Source organism: Meles meles, chromosome 1, assembly GCF_922984935.1.
Source record: "Meles meles chromosome 1, mMelMel3.1 paternal haplotype, whole genome shotgun sequence".
Lineage (NCBI taxonomy): Eukaryota > Metazoa > Chordata > Mammalia > Carnivora > Mustelidae > Meles > Meles meles.
This window is the reverse complement of record NC_060066.1, coordinates 205,520,847-205,541,920: the sequence shown is the minus strand read 5'-3', so window position 1 is coordinate 205,541,920 and position 21,074 is coordinate 205,520,847. Positions and strand designations below refer to the sequence as shown.

At 49.2% G+C, this 21,074-nt stretch overlaps 1 protein-coding gene across 1 annotated transcript in view; it reads right to left on the bottom strand.

Annotated features, from left to right (window-relative positions):
- Positions 1-8,397: 8,397 nt before the first annotated feature.
- The window catches only part of FBXO42 (F-box protein 42), a 108,203-nt gene continuing 95,526 nt past the window's right edge, over positions 8,398-21,074 (bottom strand). The window contains exons 5-10 of the mRNA XM_046019468.1: positions 19,324-19,477; positions 18,295-18,405; positions 15,907-16,003; positions 15,372-15,428; positions 14,214-14,330; positions 8,398-13,384 (exon numbers count right to left, since the gene is read on the bottom strand). Of these exons, the coding sequence (XP_045875424.1) occupies positions 12,269-13,384; positions 14,214-14,330; positions 15,372-15,428; positions 15,907-16,003; positions 18,295-18,405; positions 19,324-19,477 (1,652 nt within the window). The 3' untranslated portion in view covers positions 8,398-12,268. The remainder of the gene's footprint in view (positions 13,385-14,213; positions 14,331-15,371; positions 15,429-15,906; positions 16,004-18,294; positions 18,406-19,323; positions 19,478-21,074) is intronic.

Sequence of the window (21,074 nt, the reverse complement as noted above, 5' to 3'; positions counted from 1 at the left end):
CACCGGCCTGTTTCCAGAAGGTGGGCGCTCAGGAAATGCCCGCTAGTGGGACTGGGTGTGAGTGGGTCCTTCCTGATAGATTGTCTGTTATGCTTGATTTTCACCAGTATCTTCTTGCAGGGCCTTCACATTGGATAAATCCCTGTTTTGTAAGGAATAATCTATAAGTTAACTTTTATTGAAGGCTAACTAAGTGCCAGACGGTGGGCATTTTTTAGGGGCAACCACATTTATTTTCATGAACAAGCCTGTGGAGGAAATATTATCCTTATCTTTTACAGATGAGGAAGCTCTCAGAGACAACGTGGTTATCTGAGGTCACATCATACAGATGGTCAGTGGGGAAACTAGACTTGGAGTCTAGACTTAGTCTTCTAAGTCTAGAATACTAGACTCTGAACATCTGTCCTGTCAGACTGGGTCTCGCGTTTTTTAGCCTCTGCCCCCAGCCACTAGGAGGGCTCTTCTTGGTAATGCTGAAAGCAGCCAGAGGGCCATGAACCCACAAATCACTGTGGCTCCTTATGTCCAAAAGAGTAGAGGGGATGTGGCCGTGTGAGACAGGGCGCTTGCTCTCAGCTTGCTTCCACAACAGCCAGGCAGAAACACAACTGAACACCAGTTCTTACGGGATTCTGCAGCTCGCAACTCTTGCCCCCATTCCCAGGTAGCTCAGCTCCTTTTCCTGCAGTTCTTACTGCATCTGCCCAGAGTCAGAACTGGTCACAGTGTGTGGAGCGTTCTCCCTCCGTGGCAGGGCTCAGATCTCACTTATCTGAGTTCCCAGACTTCACATTTAGCCCTGCTCTGTCTTGGCTCTTGGAGGGCTCAGGGACAGTGTAAGGAAACGAAGCAACTTGGCAGAATGAGCTTGCCGGTTCACCTGGAGGCCGAAGGTGAAGTCCTCTTGGACAGAGAGGGAGGCTGGTGATCAGAGGAGCTAGTGGCCAAAGGTTCTTAGGGGAATGAGCCTTCACTGCCCTCAGGAGCCCCAGAAAGGACACTTCAGTGAGCAACAGGAGCCTGTCCCAAACATAGATTCTTGGGGTCCATCCTCCAGAGATTCTGCTTTGGGGGCCGGATGGGTCTGTGAGCTTGCACATTTAACAAGAGCCCTGGGCAGTTCACAAGGTGGGTTCTGAATCAGTCGGCGGGGGCTGCCGTAACAGAACACCTCAGACTTGGTGGCTTCAACAACAGAAACCTATTCTCTCACAGTCCTGGCAGCTGGAAGTCCAAACTCAAGGTGCCAGCAGGGTTGGTCTCTGATGAGGCCTTTCTTCCCGGCTTGCAGGCAGCCACATTCTCTGTGTACACACGCTCTTGGTGTGTCTTCGTCTTATAAAGACACCAGTATTCCTGGATCAGGGCCCTGCCCTGATTACCTCTTTAACCTTTATTACCTCCTTTAAGGCCTATCTCCCAGGAAGTCACATTGGGGGTTAGGGCTTTACCATATGGATTTGGATGGGAGGTGAGAGGGAAGACACACGATTCAGTCCACAGCAGGGCCACAGATCTCACATAAACACTGCTCTGGCAGCAGGAAGCCAGTCGAGGGTTAGAGCTGGAGTGAGGTGGTCAGAATTTCATTTCAAGAGGATGCTTGCAGACCATTCTGGTCTGGTGAGTTCTGCTTTCCTGTGCCCACTCTGACCATTAAGTTGAGGGTCCCCCGAGCAAGATGCTTTTCCTCTTAAGGCCTAAGGTGAAGCAGGTTGGCCATCTATCTAAAGGCCCTTCTGGTGTAAAACTTCCTGATTAACCCACTCATTTCTTCACAGCTTGGTCTCTCTCCATCCCCCAAATTGATCAAGCACCTTCTGGACAAGGCCCCATAAGGCTTGGAGAGGACTTATCAAAGCAGGGAGGGATAGTCACCTGCCTGAAATAGATGGCGGGGGGTGGGGTGGGGTGGGCAAACACACCGGACTTTGGGGGCAGGGGGGGATGGGACGCTCAGGGAGGGTAAGTGGTGAAGGGACAGTGGGATTATGTTTCTCTCTCTTCTCTGCCTGGACACTGCAGCTGTGTCCTGCAGGGTTCCCCAGCTTGCCTTCTGGAATACCACAGAGGCACGAGAGTAGTCTTTAGGCAGTGTGAATCCGGCAATGTCATACCCACGCTTACAGTTTCCCAGTAGTTTGCACTGCACTCAGAATAAATCCAAACCTCGTGCCTTCAAGGCCTTCTGTGACTGGCCCCTCATGCTTTCAACGGTCACTTTCTTCCCCTTGCCTACTGCACTCCAGCGAGCCCGGCCTTCTGTTCCCACACAGTGCCCAGCACAGCACTCTCTACATCTCCCCCTCTAACCCCCTGCGGGTGGGCTGCTCCACCTGTGTGGAGCCCTGCCTCCTCCCCCACTCAAGGACATGCCCTTATTCCCTCGGCTCACTCCTTCACATCATCCTGTTCGTGATTCTGAAATTTTTTTTTTTAAAGATTTTTTAAAGTAATCTCTCCACCCAACATGGGGTTCGACCTCACGACCTTCGGAGTAAGAATCGTGATCTACCAGCTGAGCCAGCCAGGCGCCCCTTGATTCTGAAATTTTAAATTTATTGTCGGTCTCTCTCGCCAGAACATAAGCTCCGTGAGCATAAGGGCCTTTTTGTTCTGTTCTATCCCCATATCACCCCCACCTGCAGTAACGAAGTCCCACAGACTGTGGCTTACACAGCACAAATGTGTCTCCTCACTTCTGGAGGTTGGCAATGATAGACAAGGAGTTGGGAGGGGTGGGAGGAAAGGATCTCCTCCAGGCCTCTCTCTTTGGCTTGGGGGTGACCATGCTCTCTGCAGGTCCTCACACTGCCTTCCCTCCGTGTAAGTCTGAGTCCAAATCTGCTCTTCTTCAAAGGACATGAACCATACTGGATCAGAGCCCACCGTGATGGCCTGGTTTTAACTTAATCACCCCACTAAAGACCCTATCTCCAAATATGATTACAATCCGAGGTACTAGGGGTTAGGACTTCAGCATAAGAGTTTGGCAGGACGGGGAGGGGCAGAAGGACACAATTAGGCTCATAATAATCTCTACTAGCTGGAGTATGTCTGACCCAGTAAAAGCTCAATAGAAATGTGTTGGCTGACTGGCTGTGGCTGCAGCTTGGGAAATGGCCTGAAGAGGGTGCACCGGGAAGGAGGACCCGTTAGGAAACTGGGCGAACATCCCAGGCCCGAGGGGATGCAGACGGGTACTTGTCAAGTGTGGACAAACACACCCTGTGGCAGCAGACCAGACGCTGGGAAGACCACTGGGAAGTAGATACGGACCCTGCCCTGTGGATCCCACACTCTGGTGGGGACCGCGATCAAATAACCAGGCAACTGCACTTAGAAACAGGACAGCAGGGTAGAGAGGAAGGGCACACTGGAAATGTCTAGATCCTGTTTAAATATAAAATTTGGGGCTGAGCTGCCAAATCATCCCCAGAGTTCTTCTGAGCCTGGAATGTGCGAGGCCTGCTTGGCAGCAAGGCTGGTGTCCTTGACCTGGACAGCCTCATGTATCACTTGCTTGCTTACAGCCCTCTAATGGCCACCCCTCCCTCCCCATGGCCTAAAGGGCCACCTGCACCCTCTGCCTTCACTCACATACTCCAGACATGCTGGCCTTTTTTCTGCTCCTTGAACTTGTCAAGTTCATGCCTGCCTCAGGGCCTTTGCTGCTGCTGTTCTCTCTGCCCTGCTGCTCTTACATTCAGGTCTCAGCTAAAATGTCACTTCCTCGGAAAGGCCTTCTCTGGTGAGCCCGAGCCCATCACATTTTGTCACATCCCAACTTTATGATCCTCACGGTCCTCATCCCGAATGGTCCTGCTCAGCTCTTTACCATCCGTTCCTTCTCCCTCACCCTCCTCTGAAATGTCGGCTCCACAGGAAGGGTCTGGCCCACAGCATTACATGCTTGCTTAAAGCAGGAGTGGGTGCCGGCCTCCTGCTCTCTTGATGTAGTCAGCCACCGGGGCTGAGTTTTCTCCCTATACATTTCACATCCTCTTGTGGTTGCCCCCACCTGGGTCCAGACCCCATGCCTGCCTGCCTCTCATCCCCCTCTCCAGCACATTCTCCAGGTCTGCCCTGTGCACTCGGGTCACACTGACCTTCCTCAAGGTCCCTTCTGGAAGGGCCGGTCACACTCAGATTTCTGTGCCTCTGCAAAGGATTCTCTCTACTGGAACACCCTTCTCCTTTCTCCCTCTGGCACTGGCCACAGCACCTCACTCTTGGGTCTTGGGATTCCCTAGCCCTTCATCTGATTTCTTTCCTTCTAACTGGAGCAAGTACAAGCTCTTACCTTCACCAAAAAAGAGCTTTGTTTCCTGACTTGATTTAATCTGTCTGCAGCCATTTTAATCCAATAATTTCCCCGTGAACTTAAATTCAGTTGACTTCTCATTCTCTACAGTTTTATCTCAATCTCCTCAAGGTTGTTTCTTTTTGTCTCCCCCTCCCCTGGCCCTGGGGCTCATGTTCAATGTGTAGGAGGGGTTACCCAAATGCCAGGGAAGCATGTGTGGGGAGGGGAGCACCCTCTCCTTGGACGTCCTCTGTTTTGGACCCTGTGGGTCTCCTGCTCCAGGGCGAACTCTCTTTCATAATTCTGCCATGGCCCCATCTGTGCTGGCCTCTCCTCCCACTGTGGCTGGTCATAAGCTTCTTTCCCTGCTACATCTGAGGCAATAACCCCTAGTCATCAATCCATATGGGTCACTCTGCATTGCCCTCAGCCCTTTTGATAAGCCAGATCTCCCACAGCTCCTCTACACTTTACCTGGACCACAGTGAATGGGTCTTTCCCAGTGTGAGGCCTGGAGGACTGCCGACATCCTGCATTACCGACTGCCCCAGGCCAGGCCTGGGATCCCCCAGACAGACTTTATTCTCATCTGCTCGCTGCCTCGGTTTACTGGGGTATGGAGAAACCCACCTCTCAGCTCTCTCTGGCTTCCGAACAGCTCTCCTGCCCAAGTGGCTGTTGCTTACATTCTCTACCTTCTTTGCGTCTTTTTAGTCTGTTGTCTGGGATTGTCCTCGGCTTCTGAAGCTCAGGATTTGTCACCTTTGTTCAGCTCAGTGAAACACCTCCTGGTTGGTGAGGAGGCTGTGAGCAACTCCAGGCGCAGGCCTCTTTTCAGCCATTTGTGTCCCAGCACCTCGACGGCCAGTCCACGCTCAGGGGAAGGTGCGCGGGGAATGACTGATCCCCAGGGCTGCACTGGGCTCTTGTGCCCTTGCTGATGGGTGGGCAGGAGCTTCCTTCTTCCTTCCAGGTTTCTGCCTGGTAAGGCCTGGCCCCAGCCCTCTTTCTCTTTCCTCCAGTGGGTGGGCAGACAGGTTCCCTGGTGGGGAAATGGCACACTCTGCCAGCCCTCCTAGGCATTTTCTTCGAACATCAGCTCAGCTTTGTGCGTGCTGACAGGGCCTGGGCCCAGAGCCCAGCCCAGTGGGGAAAACACTGGTTTTTCCCACAGCTGGGGGCTGGGGCAGAGAGGGCAGGGAGCCAGCCTGGGGGTGGTGCTCAGAAATGTGGCAGAGGCCAGGGATGGGGTCCTACCCAGGCTTTACCAACAGAGAGAAGGGAGAATGGGCATTTTCCTCCTCCAGCCCATTCAGTTTCCCTCCAAAGTCGACTCTGATAGAGTGCCTAGGATGCAAAGCCTTTCACAAGGTGCCCCCAAGTGGTCTTCTGGGGAAGCGCACCCACTCCACTGATGAACAATTACTGCTGAATTGCTAACCTGTGAGGCTAGCAGCATCGACCCAGGTTAGTGATAAAACTGAGGCTCAGATGGGATCAGGAGACTCCTACATGCCCTTTAGCTGTGGGATGACTTGTCTCAGTCCAAAGTGACAGTACCAGCTTTTGAACCAAGGTCTTTTCTGGCTGAAAGTCAGCCCACGTCCCTGTCCTGCAGCCTCTCTAGGAAGCCCTGAGTTGAAAGGGCATGGAGGGGTCTCTTGGTCCCATTTTTGATCTGACGCACACATCAGCTCCGTCATTCCCTCCCATGCAAGTTCCCAATCTCTGAGCACTTCCTGTAACGGTGGAAGCACGGCTTCTCGGAACATCTACAAGAGCCTGGACTACTGCTGGGAGTGGTAGATCATGGGGGGAGGGGACAGTTATGGCCACTGAGGGCAGAAGGCAGACCCGAGCTAGGTATGCTCCCCGTCTCTGGGGACGTGGGAAGGCACAAAGAAGCAAGGGTAGACACTGGTCCCCTGTGGCAGCACGACAAGCAGACCAGCCTGCAAGATTTGGAGGTGATGCCTCCTGTCCTGCTGGATATGAGGGTGCTCAAATGCTGGCCTTTCAGGGCTCCCCAGATGAGGGTGATGGGAGGCGAAGCCACAGGCTGCAGGACTCGCTGAGGGTAGGGACATGGGCAAGGCCTCGGTCTCCTCGTCTGAGTCAGTGATTCCCGCACTGCTTACTCACAGAGCCAGTTAGAGAAGAACCACCAAATCCTGGGAAGGAGAAAGGGCAGTGTGGAGCTGCCCTTCCCCTGGCTAGGTGCTATCATTTAGACCTAAACGTGCACAGGCCTCTGGCCCATCGATACCGAGGGGAGTGGCCCGGGAGTCTTGTGCTAGGCCTGCATGGGAAGGCAGTGGCTGCTGCCTCCTGCCAGGCCTTGGGGGGATCATGGATCTTCTCTGAGCTGTGTTCTCCCTGACATTGGCATACCCCCTCTTCTCTGTTCCCACACACCCTCTGACCTGAGGCCGATCACGTTGCTGTCTTCATGTTCAGGTCATCTCTGGAGCAGGAGCATGGCCCGTGGTGGGACAGACTACATTAGGATGCTGTCTGGGGGGCTTAGAGGCCAACCCATCCTGAAGGCTGAGCATGTGGGGTCCTCCCCAGGCACTGATGTTTGCCTCCTTCCGCAGGACTATGATCGCCCCGGCACCCTACCCACTAAACGCCGCCTCCTCTACGACATTCCAGACTGCCCAGGCAATGCCTGAATTCCCCCAGCAGTGCCAAACGGGTTCTGATACATACAGCTCTGGCCATAACAGAGTTCTTCCCAACGATGTGGAAATCTCTTCTCTAGAGCATCTACCCACTGGACCTCGTTCCGCTCAGCAGACCCACAATGAGCCCAGCCCTTCCGCAAGGGCGACTGTGAAAGAATACAGAACAATCGTTCTGCCTCTTGCCAATTTAGCAGCAGCTGGCACATGGTGCTGGACCCTTCGGACCCAGGACCCTTGCTCCGGCCACGCTCTAGTTTACTGTGTCTCCAAGTACAGGACACGGAACAGACAGCATGGGACTACGTGCTGTTAGGAAGGGAAGTTTCATGCCACATCTTGGGAGACACAAACGTGCAGCCAGCATGAGAGCTGCGGGCTCGTGGCACCTGAGCCTGGGACAGGGTCAGTACACAGCACTCACCGAACAAAAGAACATAATGGTGCTCGGCACAAAGACCCACGGGTACAAGAAACTGGCATGTAGTCAACAAGTGCTTTCAGCACTGGAGCAGCTCCCTACCCTCGTGGTGCCTGTCTCCTCCCAGGCCCCCACGCAGCTGGGCAGACTCATGTCATCAGTCCCTAACTGACACTTCCAGAATGGGAGCCAACTAAGTGTGCCCTTGAATCCAGGCGGAAGGATACCTTATGTGCCAGAGGCAGAATTCAACTAGCAAACCAAGGAATTCAAGTCCAAAAGGGAGATTAAACAATGAGACAGTTCTGACCTGATTTATGGCAGCAGCTGCTACTTACTGCTCTCGGGAGGCAAAAGCCTCAGAGGTTCTCACGCTGACATCTAAAAGATGACCCAGACAACCAGAGACACGCATAATCCTCAGCAGGGGCATGCTTGTAGCAATTCACACAGCGAGCCCAGCCCTTTCCTTCCCGAGCCTCTATTTTCTCCCAAGCTTCATTATAAGTAGTAGCCACCATCGACTGAGCACTCACCACGCGCCAGACGCTGTGCCTAGTGCTTTCGTACACAACCTCAGCTAATCCTCGTGATCCTTTAAGACAGAAACAACTGTATTTACAGATGAGGAAACTCGCGTCCAAGGTTAAGCAGAAAGCAGGGGAAGGCAGGATTAGAACACAGGCCTCTGGGGCTTCAGGCTTGTGTTTTCAACCACCATTTGCCGTGCTATTTCAAGATCCAGGGGCCCTGTGTCCTCTCTTTACTTAAGAGGCCAGCGATGATGTGGTTGTTGCTGTCCTGGTCCCTGGGGCCCTGCTCCAAGGTCATCCCCTCTTTTGAGTCTCCACCACATGGTGGTGCCTGAGGCTCTGAAATGCCAAGTCCTTCTAGCATGACCGAGAGTTGCCTCGTTATTCAATGGGAGCTGTCCCCAGGGAAGGGCAGCTCCCCACCTCTACCCCAAAACACAACCTTCCTAGAGCAGTTAAGAGCAGGTTTTCCAACTACCTTGCTTCCAATTTCAATCTCCAATCTCAACTGCTCTCCATGACAGTTCTGTTTCTTTCTTCTTCTTTTCTACTAATAAAACAGTTAAGACAATTCTGTCCATTTTGTTTTATTTGTTAAATCGCTAGAAAGTCATCAGGGAAAACCTTAACAAAAAATGAAACTGACAGATTTAAATACCAATGAAGTCCACTTTTCATTCCTACACTGTTATGTGCCTAAAATGACCATCTCAGGGTAAGCCATCTGGGACCCCTGAGTCGTATGGGAAACATCACTCACAGCACCAGCTTCGCCAGGGCACGACGGGTGTGCGCTGACATGAACCCTGGTTGGTGGGAAGGGAGCAGAGCGAGGAGAGCAAGGGTGGAGCCAAGGCCCAAGGGTTGCTCTCAGAGGACAATGAACACAGTGAGAGGGAGCCACTTACTGGTGACCATGCAGAACATGCCTTCTGCAGTTCGTGGGGAGGCTGCACGGGACGCAGGCCTCAAAGTTCGGCTTCCTTGCCCCTGGGTGTGTTCAGATCCTCCCCACTGACTTGTGCGCTGGTAAGAGAGCAGAGACAACGCAAAGCAGAGCACATCACCATGCCAGGATCAGCACAAGGACAAGGACAGACAGACAAACCCACAGGAACATCACTTTTAAGGGGAAGCAAAGAAGCAAAGCAGAGGGAAACCCAGAGAGATAAAGTTAGAGGAAAGGAAGTATCCCTCTGTTCTCCATCAGCTGGTGGCTTTCTGTTCTCCAACGTCAAGACTTCTCCAGTTGGTTTTCTTTTGTTGTCCTCTTCTTTTCTTTATTTGAGAGAGTTCCAACACAGTTCCTGGGATAGTTCGTGGTTTTAGCTCTTGATATAAAACTCAAACATTAAAATTAGATCAATCTGCAGAGGGCTGGGAGGAGAGGAAGGCCAGTATTACCTTACAACTAAATGTAAGCTTGTTTCGACACCTAGTTTGTGCTCCTAAAATACAGAAGTGTGTGCGGGGTGTGTGTGTAAAGGGGTGTTGCGCAGCCCACCACCCATGAAACGTGAACGGAAATACAGAAGCCTCTCTACTGCCCAGCCTGCAAGGTGAGAAAAGGGAAGCCCTGTCCAAGAGGAAAGGAAGACACCGAGACTCTCACAGGAGGTCCACGAGGGGGCCAGGGAAGTCCATGTGACGTGGGGCTCTCAAAGGCACACTTGCAGGAATGGAAGGGGTTAAAGCTTCAAGTAAGAAACAACATGTATTTTAAATACTTAAATACTGACAAATATTTGCTAATTTAGGTGCTCGTGAAGGCCAAAGAAACTTTCTGTCTCATTTTTCTCAGTGAATCGTTAAGACAAAATTGGCATCCTGTTCAAACCAGAGTCGTGGTTAACCGTGCCCTCATGGAAGCACCCAGGGTGTTGGGGAACGCTCTCCACAGGGGGATACCCGAAGTTCCCCTGCACGCGCAGCTTCACAGGGGCCTGAGGACACGACCACCCTGACTGTGTGGAGATGCTCTCCTAAGTTATCTGGCCACAGTGCCCAAGAGCCACCAAGGCCATCACCACCAGGTGCAGATGAAGCAGATGTTCCTAGGGAGCTGACCACACACGGCGTGCTTCTCAGCAGTCGGGGCAACACTGGGTGCCACGGAGCTCCAAGGAGCCAGCGACCTTCCAAGGGAGTCCTCACCTCCGCTGCCTGCCTTGTTTGGGGAAGACAGAGGGAATCCACGAGCCAACAGCTGGCTGAGGGAGGCCACAGGACTAAGGGAATGGTCACAAAGCTGAGATTCTGAACTCTCAGGCTTCCAAATACTTTATATTTAAACAGGAACTGAGTTTGGGGACGCTGTCCATGCACAGATGCAATGTCATAAACACGGTTCGGCAACAGCAATAAAGTGATACCTAATCTTACAGGCCAGGCTTTCTCTTGCGAATAAGGACCCCACGTGATCTAACAGTCTTTGCTGAAGGAGGACCGGCAATAGCCCAGGAGCAAGGTGTCCAGCAAGCGAAGTGCTGAGCTAGGAGTAGGTGGACACCACAGTAAATAGGCACATGGCAGTTTCGTCGTCTAAGGGAACAGTCTCTGGAACACAGACCTCTCCCTGTGAGCTGGCCTTTTCCTGGGCTTGGCACCAGGGGGGCTTTCCCACCAAGACCACATTGTAAAAGCTAATGGCTATGGGAAAGAATTCAACATGATGTCATAGGAGAAAACACACTTATCAGACAGATTGCTAAGGGCTGGCCTAAAGCCAGGACCCAGGGCCAGCTGTAACAGGCTTGTGCTTGGGAAATGCTAACAGGAAAAAAGCGGGAGTGTGAAAGATGGGAAATGCAGTGTTCTGAAATTCAAATCCTAAAGGCAAAGTAAAAATCTTTCCACTGATGAGAAATCACCAAAAATTAAAGTGGTGACATTTGACTTATTCTAATATCTCCTAGGCCCAGGCCATGGTTTAGAGACTGATAATTTGTAACTTCCTGTATCAACCAAAGGAATGCTCTAGTTGGTTGCACCTTATCTCAGGAACCGTGTGACATAAAAACCCAACTCTTATTTAGGTCACATGTGAAGGAGACAGTCACAAAGGAGAGGCTGCTCCCAAGGTGTGCCTTGCCTCAAAGAGGCTAAGCACCCGACACTCAACCCAACCACTAGTCAATAGCCACGCAGAAAAATGCATGTAAGAGGCGAAATTAATTCTAGAAGGAACTACTACTGGGATTCTCTTCCAGGATCAATTTCCATATTGTATAAATATGGCTGGGTGTGCCTAACGCGCTTTGGAAGTAAAAAGAAGCCCAAAGGGGAAAAACAGTATTCTTGACGCTTCAAGGATTTCTCATGCTATTGGCATCTTGGAATTCCCTACCAGGCCCCTCTGTGATACCAGAGAACAGGTTCCAGAAATATCTCTAGGAGATTTCCCTGGGCACCTTAGCTTTGTAAAAGAAACAGAAAGTGGGAACGCTTTCAGGGCCTGCTTTAAAAAAAAAAAAAAAAAAAAAATCCACATATGCCAAAAAAAAAAGGGAAAGGCAGCTTCTGAGGATCAAGTCTTAAGGGAACAAACGTGGTTTTTGGCAACTTGCAATCAAATACGATTGTCAGAAAATTCCAAAAGCAGACACCAGTATGTTTTCTGAGACACAGAGGGAGCGTGCTCAAGACCAGCGGACACTGGGCGGACAGGCGTCTCTGCATTAATGCTGCCCCATGGTGCTCCTGGGACACACACATGCAACGGAATTCCTGGCTGGGTAACTTTCCTCGATCCCAAGGACAGAACAGGGCCAGGCAGAGGGCATGACCGCAAAGAGACACTTGCACAGGTTCTGTGTGGGTTTAAAAGGAAGGGAGGAAGAGTTGTCTACAGGCTTCCACCCTGCCAGCTCCTGGAGCTCGCGGCTGGGAGGCTCCACATGTGCACCTCACACACGCTCTTTGTTTCTCTAACTCCGAGAAGCCACGTAACGATTTACGGGGGCTCTTCAGCTGTTCTAGTTAAGTTCTGACGTTCGTCTGTTCCCTAATTCTTGGTCTAGTTACCAGCAAAGTAGAAAAAGGCAGCACAGCCTCTGCTAAAACACAGCAACAAATTTATCTGAACCAGGACGGAGATCTCTCCCTTTTTGTAAACAGAGTTGGCTATATAATATATATTCATATATTTATATATAATTCTTTTCTTAATGGAGTTTTGATCCCAGCCTGGAGTGACTGCGGTTGGGAATTGGGGTTTTGGTTTATGGGAGTAATTCTGTCCTTTGTTTTCCCAATTCGCAGTCCAAATGCTTGCACGCTGGAAAATTAAAAGCCACAGAAAGGGAAGGGGGTTTAGAACACATTATCTCTTTGCTCGCACAAAGTACAAGGCGTTTGTTTTTGGATAGTACTTCACATTCTGTTTCTTGTCCATGAGTCCTCCAAATATGATGAGTTCACCCCTGCCTTGGACCACTGTATGCAGGCTGGTTTCAGGAGGTCCGACCACAGAACTGCTATTAAATACTTTCCATTTGACCCGCCCCTTCTCCTTGGTGTCTTTAATGTCTAGCACGTACATCTGCATGGGTTTGCAGTTCATACTCTGGTACAAAGGTTTACCAACATTTAGGGATTGTGGAGGATGGTGGCCCAGGCGGCGGGCAATGGGAGGCAAAGAATGTCCATCTCCTTGGGCAGGCCCTGGGCGGGGAACGGGAACTGTTTCTCCACTGCTCAGGTTCTGGTTCCCAGGAGAGCCTGGAGAAGACCCCAGAGGAGGACTTAGCACTGCGGAGGCTGAGGGGCCTTTGGATGACATTGCTTTGATGGCTTCTAGGCTCCGACGCAGGGCACCTGGGGAGACAGCTCCTGCAAGGGCACTGGTCACGTGTGGTGGGGTGTGCACACCATTCGTCTGTTCAGGAGGGTGTCTCACGCTTCCCCCAACTGTCCTGTTGTCCACACCATCCATATGATTGCTACTCGAAGCAGGTTTCAGATCCCAATTCAGATCTATTGATCCTAACCTTAGATCTTTCTGATCCGGTAGTGACCCTCGTCGGGGGGCCAAAGAAAGTCCCATTTTGAGGTCATATCCTTCAGTGGTAGACGGAGTGCTAGGAGATAGGGCCTGCACAGGGCTATCCAAGGAAGAGCCACCAATAGCTGCTGTTCCTGGAGACAAATTCCCACCGTTGAGGATGGGAGAGCCATCCCCTCTGGCTGGGGAAAGGCTCCCTTCCCGGGAACTTGAGGGGGTCTGCCTTTGAGCTCTGGGCCTCAGTGTTCCCCAGCGGCCGTTAACACAAGGGGCTTCATCCATACTCCTTACTGGAGACTGTGAGCGGTACTCTCGGGTTTCAGGAACCAGGGCTGGAGGAGTGGCACTGATAGGCGATGGGCGGGAGTTCAAACTGGGGCTCAGTGGGGCTCTCCCACTAGGAGCCTGGCTGAAGACCACCACGCACTGCCCTACCTGGAAGACAAAACCTGTGTTCAGTTCTGATCATTCATTTAAGCCTCAAACATTTTATTATGAGCACCTGGGCAGGCCAGGCATTATACAGGTACCAGAGATACAGAGATGAAAATAATGCAGCCTGCCTTCTAGGCCAGAAAGGGAGACAGACATGGGAACAATCCACAGCTGAAGCATGACAAGTGCCATCATGAAAGGTGTGTGTGCAGGATAGGGATAGGGTGAAGGAGCAATCAGTTTTTGTTTGGGGACCCTGAGGAAAGGTTCACAGACAAAGAGATGCTTAAAGCTGGCACTGAAAGGATCAGTGGTGGGGGCACCTTGCTGACTCGTCAGTGGAGTGTTCAACTCTTGATCTTGGTGTCAGGAGTTCGAGTCCCACATTCAGTGTAGAGTACATAAATAAATAAATAAACTTGGGGCACCCAGGTGGCTAAGTCAGTTAAGCATCTGCCTTTGGCTCAGGTCATGATCCCATGGTCCTAGAGCTGTGCCCTGAAGCAGGCTCTCTACTCAGTGGGAAGCCTGCTTCTCCCTCTCCCTCTGCCCTCCCTACCCCGACCCCCAACACCCAGCTCATGCTCGCGCATGCTCTCTCAAATAAATATACTTAGAAAAAGGAAAAAAAGGATCAGCGGGGCCCACACAGGTTTCCCATCTAGAAGTTCACATATGAGCAATGCCCAAAGAACAATGGTTAACGTCCACTTCTTTTATGACATCAAGGTGTTTTTTATTTCCATACAAATTTGCTTGGAAATCTGACAAGCCAGTTAGGCTTTATAATTAGGACCTTCTTTCACTGGCCCATCAGTGCCCTGCTTACCCGACAAGCTGGGTGGCACCACAGCTCTGGGGCCCCATGGTCTTCATTTTCCACCTTGAGTGGCTGCCAGGCCCAGGGGCCCGAGTGCATGTGCAATAACCAAGCATCCTTGAAGAGCTAGAAGAGAAGGACCAACAAGAGGACTCAGGTGAGGTATGCTACACAACACATACACATCACAGGAATCTCAAAGCTGGGCCGTCTGGTCTATAGGGTGTGTGGGTTCTTCAGAAGAATAGCAACATTTGTGGGGCACTTGGGTGGCTCAGTTGGTTATGATCCTGGGGTCCTGGGATTGAGCTCCACATGGGGCTCCCTGCTCAGCAGGAAGTCTGCTTCTCCCTCTCCCACTCCCCCTGCTTGTGTTCCTTCTCTCACTGTGTCTCTGTCAAATAAATAAATAAAATCTCTGAAAAACAAACAAATAATTAAAAAAAAAAAGAATACAGCCACATTTGTGGCCACTCATTCACCATGCCCTCATCATGCCCTCCTTTTGCTCTCCTTTATTGACAAACTATGGCTGGCCCAGAACATGGAATTGTACTTATAACCCATGAATCAATTTTAAATGGCTCTCAATTTTGCCTGTGTGTGTGTATGTTGGTGGGGGAGAGGGTAGATAATACATATTCACAACTTTCTCAATCTGCATTCTTCAATAAATTCCATGTAAATTCTGGCAGTTATCAGACTATTGTTCTGTCCCACCCCTCCTTGAAAAAATGATAGCAGCAAACCATACAGCCTAAAGGGAAGTGGGAGTAGGAAGAATATAGATAGAGGTATGAATATTTAAGAGACGAATGTCTTTGATTAAAGCAGCTCTCACCCCAACAAAGAAAGAAAGAGGAAAGGAAAAAGAGAAGAGAAGAGAAGAGAAGAGAAGAGAAGAGAAGAGAAGAGAAGAGAAGAGAAGAGAAGAGAAGGAAAGGAAAGGAAAGGAAAGGAAAGGAAAGGAAAGGAAAGGAAAGGAAAGGAAAGGAAAGGAAAGGAAAAAGAAAGCAGAGTTTGGCCAGAAAATAACACGGTTATATACCCAAAGTGAAAAAGGTATTCCTTCAATAAAAAGGACACCATGCTCACAAGGTGAGACAGGGAAGCAAGTACTGAACCCTTACAGCACGTGCCTTGGAAAGCCACACCAGCAATACTCACAGCATTGGGACCACCACACCCTCCAAGGATTAAGATAGTTGCATCATCTATGACAATCTGGGGAGAGGAAGACATTTAAAATAAGCCAACAAAGACACAGGTATCTGACCTCCTATGCGTTGGTGGTATATGAAAACAGCCTACCCAGAACCCAAATCAGAGTGTTCCAGTCACCATTAAGATCTCCATTCTCCCCAAACCATGTCATTTCTGATCCTTGTGAACAAATTACTGATGATTCACCTGAATGGATATATTCCTTGTTGATTAAACATTAATGTGAGCATACATAAAATGCAGGGTTCTCTTGAGAAATGAAACAGCAAAGTAAATGCTTTAGGGAGAGGATAATATAAAGCCACTAAAAATAAATACAACCCATTAGAAGTTGAAAAATAAATACCAGCAAAAAAAGAACGACAAAATCTCTTTGGCTTATGCATGTTGGCAGCTTACCTGACTCCCTCCTCCCTTTCCCATCCTAACTGGAAGATGCTACAGTGTTTGCTGAATAGTTATTTTAATTCCTGAGCACCTGAGATTGGCCACCTCGAGGATGAGGACTGGGGCCGGAGATGTTCGGCTTGGACCACGCCCACTGCTCAAGGTCAAGGACCCAGACATCGTTGCTCCTATAAGATAAGGACATAAGGTTGAAAGAGTTGGGAGCTCCCAGGGACCACAGAGCTGATATAAATGAAGTTACATTTATATTTTTTTTTTTTTTTTAAAGATTTTACTTATTTATTTGACAGAGAGAGATCACAAGTAGGCAGAGAGATCACAAGTAGGCAGAGAGGCAGGCAGAGAGAGAGGAGGAAGCAGGCTCCCTGTGGAGCAGAGAGCCCGATGCGGGGCTCGATCCCAGCACCCCGGGATCATGACCCGAGCTGAAGGCAGAGGCTTTAACCCGCTGAGCCACCCAGGCGCCCCGATTTTGTTTATTTTTTTAATTATTATTTTTAAGTAAGCTCTCTGCTGGACATGGGGATTGAACTCATGACCCTGAGATCAAGAGTTGTATGCTCTACCAACTACGCCAGCCAGGTGTTCCTGGAAGTTACATTTATAAAGATGCCCAGCAAAATGCCATGGCCATAACATTTTATTTAGTTTTTTTTTTTTTTTTAAAGATTTTATTTATTTATTTGACAGAGAGAGAGATCACAAGTAGGTAGAGAGGCAGACAGAGAGAGAGGAGGAAGCAGGCTCGCTGCGGAGCAGAGAACCCGATGCGGGGCTCGATCCCAAGACCCTGAGATCATGACCTGAGCCGAAGGCAGCGGCTTAATCCACTGAGCCACCCAGGCGCCCCGTATTTTATTTAGTTTTTTAAGAGATTTTATTTATTGGGGCACCTGGGTGACTCAGTGGGTGAAAGCCTCTGCTTTCAGCTTGGGTCATGATCTCAGAGTCCTGGGATAGAGCCCTGCATCTGGCTCTCTGCTCAGCGGGGAGCCTGCTTCCCTTCCTCTCTCTCTGGCTGCCTCTCTGCCTACCTGTGATCTCTGTCTGTCAAATAAATAAATAAATAAAACCTTAAAAAAAAAAAAGATTTATTTATTTGACAGAGAGAGAGATCACAAGATCTCAGAGAGATCTCTGAGAGAGAAAGGGAAGCAGGCTCCTGCTGAGCAGAGAGCCCGATGCAGGGCTCGATCCCAGGACCCTGAGATCATAACCTGAGCCGAAGGCAGAGGCTTTAACCCACTGAGCCACCCAGGCGCCCCGGCCATAGCATTTTAAACTATAGTTTTCTTCCCCTTCTTTCCCTGGAATCCATCTCAAGACCTTCAAACCTTTGCTCTTCCCACGGACCCATAAGGCCTCTGAGTCACATACTAGTACCTGAAGTAAGAGTGAACCAGTGATAGCAGGAAATAGCTACTGACCAGGATATAGCCATTCAAAAGCAAAACCACAAGAAAGAAAACTGATGCAAAAGGTAACTCTATCATTATCCAGGAGATAAAGATTTATTGATGCTGGCTACAAAAGTAATTTCACCATGGCTCATGAGATCTGCAGTTTTATCAAGAACGATTGGCATCTCCAACCCCCCCCAGGGCCGGTATGGCCAGGAGAGACTACTGGAAGGCAATCTCTGTTTTACTGTCACCTCACTAAGGTCATTGACTCATAAAGAGGAAAACAGGAGTAAGAACTCTAAGCCCTAAACCTTCTCATCTGGCGGGCAGCTCACAGTCTCTCCACAAATGTTTTGGAACAGGAAGATGGGGAATACCTTGTCTAACAGAGAAGAGAATTGGACCTGGAATGTTTTTACTTCTGACAGCTCATCGACTTCCCTCTCCTGACCATTAACACAGCTACCACCAACTCAGATAAAGAGTGATTCAGATGGAAGATCTGGTTCTTGACTCTGGCCTGAGCTGGCCAGCTGTGGCCAGAGGTGGTAAGGACAGAAGGTAGGGAGCACAGCCTCACAGAAGTGCACTGGACCTGAGAGTATTCTTGCTCCTACCCACTCTATCAACCCATCTCATTTGGAAAAGGAACCATTTTCGACTTGTCCTGTCAATCTACCTCTCTTCTCTAAAGCCCCAAAGGGCACAGGCTAGGTAATAAAGGAGAGAAAGTAAAAGGACTTTTTGCTTCTTAGACAGTAGCCTTCTGTAGGCAGGGGGAGAAACAGACAAGGTGGAGGCTACATCAGAATTTGATCCCACTCGATGAACCACATACCAAATAAAAAGATTCTACCCGGCTCTGATTTTATGGAGGAAGTTTTTCAACCTACTGCTCTGTGATTCAGGGATCAAAAACGAGAATGCTAGGAAGCAACAACTGGCTGGATCAGAACCATGCTGAGAATACTGACCTGACTAGTTCACTCTTCTGACCTGTTACTCCCAGGAGTATTTACCTTCAGGCTGACAGGCAGCAAGCCAAATATACTTACATTTGCCGGGATCCTAAGGAGCCACCAAAGACAATCATTTTATCATCTATCACACAGGAGGAATGGCCAGCCATGGGAGGTGGCCCATGGGTTGTCACAATGCAGTTCCACCTAATATAAAAAGAGAGGAGGAAGCCAAGAAGTAAGCACCACCTGCATCTGGTCTTACGTATTTAAGGTGGAAACAGTAAGTAGGTATCCACTTAAAATGACAATCCTATCCCCTTCAGTAGAGATACTGTTAGGATCGTAAGTGGAAGGTGGCAGAAGGTATTATGCCCTTCCTACAAACCTGCTAAAGCTATGCTCACTTTTAAGTTCTCAGTGTGTATGGCTTAGAGGTGGAGTGGACAGATGACCAGAGACGCCATCATGGCTCCCTGGCTGTTTTAGCCTAACGTTTAACGGAGCACCACCTTCCACTTCTTTCTACAGTCCTGATCAGCTGCAGCTGCCAAGAGCCCCGTACTAAGTAGTCCATTACAAGGAAATAGGAAAAAAAGTCAGGAATCAGTTGGAGACACAGCAGGGAACAAAGAATCATCTGGATCCACAGCACACCTGAGAAATAAGCCGCCAAAACTGAAGACACCCCTCGCCCCCATTCTCCAAATGGCACATTTATTTTTCTAGGAAGAGGAATAAACCTCTTCTACTTTTTCTCTTTGGAAGAGAGGATCTTAGCTTTAGTTTAGTTTTTTAAATTCTTTTTCTTCTTTTTCACCTTTTTAAAAAAACCGCTTTTAATGTAAGCCCTACACCCAACATACGACTTGACTCAAACCTGATCAAGAGTCGCACGCCCCACCGACTGGACCAGCCAGGCACCCCTAGCTTTAGGTCTTAGGGGGCCTGTAAACGCTCCGTAACTGTCAGCACATCTGTGCACATGTGAATTTACTTCCTGGAACAGAGTCCAGAGCTTTTACCAAATTCTCAAAAGAGATTCCTGGACACAAAACATGGAAGTTGTCCATTCATTTGAAATCTTTTATTCCAGACTGAAAGGATCTTATCTTTATGGCTTACCAGTTTTTAGAGGGTGAGTACGTGTGTATTTCATCAAAGAACCTCTCTGGTTGGTGCAGGGGATATGGGCTTGGCCGCGTCCAGCCACCAAATAGTACCAGCAGGTCCTTGTACACAACCAGAGTTGCTCCAGCTTTAGGGGAAGGATAGGATCCTAGGAAAGGTCAATAACATGGTGGTTAGGATTCAGGGTCTCACAAGTCACAGGCAGGTTGTCTATAGGTCACCTTTCCCTGAAAGAATCACAAAAGTGGAACCAATAACTATAAAACATAAGGGAAGGGAGAGAACAAAACTGGTTTGCAGATCTGACAGAAAACCATCACCAATTTATACACCTTTTCTTTTTTCTTAGTATAGCTGACACACAATGTTCTATTAGTTTCGGCCGTACAGCATAGTGGCGCCACAAGTCTATCCATCATGCTAAGTCCGCCACAAGAGTCGCTACCGTCTGTTGCAACATCACTGTTACAATACCGCTGACTCCCAATTTACACATTGTTTGTGATTAAAACAGGGAAACCTGAGTTAGAGGAAAGTTACTTATTTTGCTTTTCTGAAATTAGGGATGAAGAATACCTATAAGACTGTTTTGAGTATTAAATAATTCATTTGAGAGGCACCTGGGTGGCTCAGTCAATCAATCACCTGCCTGTGGCAGGGTCCTGGGTGTTGAGCCCCACATGGGGCTCCCTACTCAGCAGGGAGCCTGCTTCACCCTCTTCCCTCCTGCATGTGCTCTCACTCTTTCTCTCTCAAATAAATAAATAAATAATCTTTAAAAAAATAAAATAAAAAATAAAAAATATACCCAAAAACACATACACACTGCTTGGCAGACAGCGGGTGCTCAATAAATGTTGACTCTCTCGCCCGTCCTTTTAATCAGCTTAGTAGACCCTACACAGCAAACAACGTAAGGAATCTAGGGAGTATGCATACAGGCTAGTACGTAAAAACAGCTGCTGTCTGAGAACCTGGGTAAAACAGGAGGCACCCTGGAGTTCTCCTTTGTGCTGAGCCACATGTTAGCACGGTGACCTCTAGGCCTCTAGCTGTGGGCCTCACCAACACAAATGGGGGCGGAATTTCAGGCTCAGCATGAAGGTATTCCAGCGGAGCTGCAGGCCTGATACCAGCAGTGGCTACTAAGGCCCTCCAGGCTAGACTTCTGAGCTGTGTTGACCAAATCTTGAAACAACAGAAATTTGGCTTATGCTAGAGAACCTGAGGGATAATAAATGTCACTTAGAAGCAGGGTTTCTCAGAGCCTATTCTGTCTTTTAAACAACAATTGCTATTTCTCCCAGCCACCTTTAGTTTACCAAAGATCAAAGAAATTTGTCTCAATGTCCAGGTGTCAATAAATAAATACTGTAATATTTAAGAAAAAAATTGTTAACGCTGCAGGATTCATTTTTAAAAATCTTTTTTTTTTTAAGATTTAATTTATTTATTTGAGAGAGAGAGAGATTGAGAGAACGAGTGGGAGGAGGGGCAGAGGGAGAATCAGAGTCCCTGCAGAGCAGGGAGCCCAAGGTGGGACTCCATCCCAGGGTCCTGGGATCATGACCTGAGCTGAAGGCAGATGCTTAGCTGAGTCACCTAGGCACCCCAAAAAAAAAAAAAAAATCTTAAGCAGAAAGAATCCCAACACTATATTAAGCTAATAGCAGCTGAGGTGCTCCCATTCAGGTAGAAATCTGAGCCTTCCCCTTCAGCAAGGGATTTTGGGAATGCACTTTAAT